Below are 6,000 nucleotides of genomic sequence, written 5' to 3'. Positions count from 1 at the left end.
CAATTGCTCGCTTCAGGTGTCCCCATGCATGTTCCACACAGTTCATGTCTGGGGAATATGCCGGGCACACCATGTGTCGAATGCCATGCATATCAAAGAACTCTTGAACCACTCTGGCTCGATGCAGTCGAGCATTATCATCCGCCAGCATGAAGCCATCCCCCACAGTTGTAGAGAAACCTGCTACTACGGGTTCGAGACTAGAGTTTCTGTACATCAGACCAGTCATGTGACCCTGGAGAGGAATTAGGGCTGTCGTCGACCAAACATGATTTCACCCCAAAACATGATGGAGCCCCCATGCTGGTGGCGACATTCCTGGATGAAGGGCTCGTTCAATCTCTCATCTGATCGTCTCCAAACCCTAATGCTTTGTGCAAACTGATGGTGACCTCGTCTGTAAAGAGCGTGTGCTCCCACTGTTCCAGACTCCATTCGCTGTGCATTGTTGCTCACCTTACACGGTCTCTCTTATGGTGTGGTTTCAGAGGAACTTTGGGTATGGGTTTTCTTGACGTCAATCCTTCCTCACGTAGTTGATTCCGCACTGTCTGATTGGAAGCATTCGCTCCTGAGGCCCTTCGCAGATCCTAGCACAAACTGGTAGCAGTTGCAGTGGATATACAACGTGCCAAAATCACCATGTACCGATCTTCCCTGCGTGTTGTTTTGCATGGTTGCCCTGTCCTTGGTTGATCAGAAACTGATTGTGTCTCCCTGAACTTTTTCCACACTCGAGAAACATCACTTTGGCTCACTCCAGCATGAGCAGCGACGTCCATTTGGCGATATCCCTCTTGCAGCAGCATTACAATTCGAATGCGGTCCGTAGCAGAAACAGTTGCTCGAGGCATGTTGTCCTTAGTTTTCCACCCACTCTCTGTGCGGTTTACAACTCACAAGTGCAGATAAGACATGGACAATGCCTTCCATCAGGCTGCTTTCAAATCTGCTGAGGGATCATGTGGCAACTACTGCCCTCTATCTCCTGAATATCGAACTCACTTGGGGCATTATGTCAGTTTCTGTCTCTGGTATTGCTCACATAATGAACATTGTATACCTTTTGGGGATATTGCGACTCAAACCGCATGCAATCATAACATGAAAAAAAAATTTTGAGCACTGTAGTTTGATAACATAGGTCAAAAACGACAAAACCCCTGCTCTAAAAATGTCGCAATTGAATAAATAGGGAAGGTGCTGCCAGGAAGCCTTCATCCCAGAGAGGATACTTAAGTGGCAGCGTTTGCGAGGAAGAGGAAGTTTGGTTCATATGTGGACAATGTGACCCTTTTGTTTTCAATTACAGATACACTGAGATCAGTTGATTTTTCTTATAGTGTGTGTTGTGTATTGTGTGGGAAGATTTTATAAGTTTGGTGCTCTTGCCTTTTTTTGTGTGTGTGCATGTTTCTTTCTTGTTTCTTTTGAATGGGAGAACTATGGAAAGATCGGATTGATCTCTATTGGTTATTGTGTTATGTTCATTAATAGCTACGTTTTTATTTGTGTTTATGTGTGATTGCCGTGCCTGTACTTATTTCATTATGATTTACTGGACATTAGATTCCCCTATGCTTAGCTTCCCAATTGGGGATCTGTCATTCAAAAAGAGCTGTTGCAGTGGAAAATTCCAGGTCTGTGGGGAGAACTTTCTTCCCTACTATAAAAGTACCGGTTCAGTAACTGATGAAGACCTAAAACTCTGCCTATTACCACAACTAGTCAATTTACAATGTCAAAGATTCTGGGCTGTGATCAATCATGTGAACCAGGTAGTATGCAGCATAGCCTCTCAACCAGTCAGAAGACTCACATACGCCATGCCTAGGCCATAAAAATCGTATTTCCCCCCATTATACAGTACCCAGTCAGCTACTTCAGCAAAGGAGCAGTTGGACGAAATGCATGATGACAAATCACATCACTCTCAAGAAGTACAGTTGATGAGCTGTTTTTCAGGTGAAATACATAGAAAATGTAGATTCGTAAATTTAATAAATTTATCTGTATAGGATCAGCATAAATTTAGTGTTCCATTCAACTTCCCAAAAACACATTCCTTGAATTTTATGGGTAACTCACTCTAGGTCCCTGATTTTGACTTAAAAATTAAACTATTGGTCATAATGCAATGAAATTTGCCATGGACATACCTGGTGTATGTTTCTCTAGTCCTTGCATGGGGATGTGCATGCATTTGGGCGATTCAGCCATTAAATGCCAATCGTACGGATGCGTGCTTTCAGTCTGAGTTCTTAGCCCTGCTGTTGGGACGTTCATGTTTGTTTGGGTTTGGTTGAAAGCAGTGGTTCGTGATCACAGTCCAGTAACAAAGCAGTACTGTATGAGCCGATACTCAGTGGAACAGCATGTGTTTGTCGTTCGCAAGTACTGCAAACGGAAAGGTCTATCTCAACAACCCATGGACTATCACGGAACTGCAAGATAGAATTCAGCGGGAAATTGATGCTGTGACTCCTGTTGTGTTGATGGCTACCTTCTGTAACATGGAGAGGCATTGCATTGATGCTAATGGCAACCACTTCCAACACTCACTGTGACGTCACCATGCTTCTCATACACCAAGGTATGTCCGTAGCAAATTTCATTACATTATGACCAATAGTTTGACTTTTATAAGCAAAAATCAGGGGTTGACAGTGAATGAAACATCCTTTACATTTTCAGACCATTCTGTGATGCTTTAACATGCTGAGAAGTGTTCAACTGCACTTCATATTCAAGAGAATGAAGTTTTTTCAACAATAATCAAAGTAAATTAACAAAATTACTCTAACATTTATGGCTGCAGCAACACAAGCTTTCCATCTGTCCCTATCCTGGGCAAGATCAATCCAATCCTTTCCATCCTTACAGACTTCCTTTAGGTCCATCTCAACGTTATCCCTCCATCCTCGTCTTGGCCTTCCTACCAGGTCTCTTATCATCAGGTTTCTCAACAAGAATCCTGTAAACTCTTCTTTCTGTTCCCATTCGTGCCACATGGCCTGCCCACCTAAGTCTTCTTGATTTAATCATTCTAATAATACCTAGACATGAATACAAATTATGTAACCTACTCCACTCCCCTGTGTACCAATCCCTTTTAGGTTTACAATATGCATTCCTTACTGAAAAATGAAATGAAACACGTAAAATTTTATACATTTATTGAAAAATGTACATTACTTGAGAAGTTGTGCTGCTAACCTTATTAGCAAATTCACAAAATATTTGGTATTGAATACTTAACTTTTTCGCTCTCTTTTTCAGTAACTTCTACCATGCTAAAGTGTCCATTCTCTTGAAACCTTCCACACAATTAACATGGTGCGCAACATATATATACACGTATAATCTGGCAAACTTATTTGTGACAACACACAGAGCATTTGCAATACAAAAACAATTCATGGTACACTGTACATCTATTTATGGTGGAAGGTATAGGTTTATTCCATAATTTCAGCCCTCATTACTACCTTTTTACAAACATTTTGTTAAAATGCTGCAGGAACATTGTATTACAATTAAGCATATCTCACGCTTACAGAATTATGTGCAGAGTAATTCACACAGTTTTGATATTTTGCTAGAGTAGAACCCCAGATTTACATTTTTCAGGGGACAAGGTTGGCCATGAGGACTGAATGTATAATGAGAAAATATAAAATCAGAGAACATAACACTGAAGTTCCATTGTAATTTCTTTTGTTCATAATTAAAGAAAAATGTCAAAGAAATTAAGGTTTTGATAAGTAGGAATAGAAATACAAGATTTTTTCTCTCTCCTAACATCTGTATAGTAAAAATTTTCTGGGGAAAAATTGCAATATTTTGCTTTTAAAACCACAATGCAAATGCAGAGAAACAATTGAGAATAAAGAATATCTGTCTTGTTCAAGACGTATGGAATGTGATGAAAATTAATGTCACTAAAATTTTTAGCATCACAAGCAGGATGTTTTTACTAAGGATAACTCCAAGTAAACATTACGCAGCTTAAAGTTTAAAATGAACAGCTGCCTAAGAATGAATAGGATTGTTTGCAAAACAATACGAGTAAAATGAAGATTTTTAATTAATATTTTCACCTGGCAGATCTTTCATAAGTAAACAACAAGCTAGACCTTGCAACTATTTGTAAGAAAAACCTAAAGGTATCATAATAAGATCATTGGCTATAACGTAGTGATAAAAATCTTACATTAGTAAATAAAATTTAAAATGAAAACAGCAAGATCAAAACTGATATTTTTGCAAGACGTTTTAACATGAATAGTTTGCTACATTTTAGATAACATTTATAAAATAAATGTAACATGAAATTAATTTTTGAATTTTTAATTATTCACCATAAGTGCAGCATCATACTGTTTAAAAACAAAATGCAGTGCTTGAACAACATTTGCAAAAATTATTTCTAGGTGGAAAAAGCACCAGATTTCACAAGCTAGCAACGGATAAAAAATACCACAATCTAAGTTACTGGGCAAATTTCCACCATTACTATCTCAAACAAGAAAAATCACAACCGTCCTATTTACATTGTGTAGCATATTATGATGCAAAGAACAATAATGGAATTTTAGTAATGCATTAGAAAAGTGCTTTCACTCAGCTCAAATAAACACAGACAAAACAATTATAATGTTATATTATGACACATAAAAAATCAAATAATACTCTTCTCTTACACATATATTATCTTAGCTTCATACCAAACTCTCCAAATCTTTTAACATTCTACTACATTAATACATCATTCCATGTAGTTATCAAGTGTAATGGTTTTGAAGACATGACAGGCTAATTTCAACCCAGACAAAATGCACACAACAACAAAAAAAAAGCATTCATCTGTACAAAATAAAGAGTTCAAATTTGAAATGTGTAAACAAATATTTGCAATTTAAAGCTGTTAAAAAAATGGGGAAAAAATTAAGAAAATGCACTTTTATATTTGCTGACCACCAAAAAAAAAATCAATTTTTGAACAAAAGAGGAAAAGTAAAATAATTCCTGGAAATTTCTTAAAATAAGAAAAAATGTATAAAATCATATTATTAAAAAAAACTGATGGAAAATGTAAAACTGAGAATTCAAAAAGAAACTGTGAAAGGTAAACCATCTCTTCATCTACATCTTTTCTCCAACATTTAGATGAAAACTATATGTACTTTTTTTTTTTTTTTTTTACAAACCCACAATCACAGCCATTTCATTTTTAGGACCTTCTTACATCTCATGCAATTACTAGTGGTTCATCATCTGAAAAACCTCGTATCACTGGAGAATCTTCCTCCTCTGTAAGTACAAGAAGAAAAAAAAAAAATGGTTACAAAATTATACTCTATCATTTTCATATTTGATAAATTTTCTTTCAAATGCTTGTACCTCTTTTAAATATTTGTATCATTAAAAAAATCCATGCATATAAGAAAAAAACTTTGCTTCAGATCTACTGATACATGCAATCATTAACAAGGATCACATTATTTTCATTAAAAACTTAAACAAATAATTTATAGAATAATGTACATAAGGGTCTTGTAGATACCAGAATCACTTTTGGTGAAAGTACATTAATCTTGTAACCATTTAATGGTGTTTATTCGGCTCTAAGAAAGGAAACATAACATATGTACTGATGGGGTAAAGCTGATACAAAAATAAATATAATACGTAAGCTGTAAACATATTTAAATTTATCTTGAGTTAAAATTCAATAAATTGTACAGGCAAAAATAGCAAACATTTTGTGTAGGATAATATACAAAATACTAATCATGTTAAACAGTAAATAGTGTCATTATTAAGCTGTAAATATAAATGGCAGCTGATATTTTGGAAACTATCATTAAAAAACTTGCCAAAATTCAGCTACAAGGACAATAAAAATATTTTAAGTTACAAGTATAGACTACATCCAGAATGTTTCATTTTCACTGGAACAAAAGCTACTGAAATTATTATATTAACGCAATAACAAAC

At 35.9% G+C, this 6,000-nt stretch overlaps 1 protein-coding gene across 1 annotated transcript in view; it reads right to left on the bottom strand.

Annotated features, from left to right (window-relative positions):
- Positions 1 to 3,159: 3,159 nt before the first annotated feature.
- Positions 3,160 to 6,000, bottom strand: part of LOC145981042 (sortilin-related receptor-like) — a 75,601-nt gene continuing 72,760 nt past the window's right edge. Inside the window, exon 14 of the mRNA XM_083114138.1 lies at positions 3,160 to 5,313. Coding sequence (XP_082970264.1) covers positions 5,252 to 5,313 — 62 coding nt within the window. The 3' untranslated portion in view covers positions 3,160 to 5,251. The remainder of the gene's footprint in view (positions 5,314 to 6,000) is intronic.

This window comes from Lepisma saccharinum, chromosome 28 (assembly GCF_977018435.1).
Source record: "Lepisma saccharinum chromosome 28, izLepSacc3.1, whole genome shotgun sequence".
Classification (NCBI taxonomy): Eukaryota; Metazoa; Arthropoda; class Insecta; order Zygentoma; family Lepismatidae; genus Lepisma; species Lepisma saccharinum.
The sequence above is the reverse complement of the archived record's forward strand: the minus strand, read 5'-3'. Positions and strand labels throughout refer to the sequence as shown.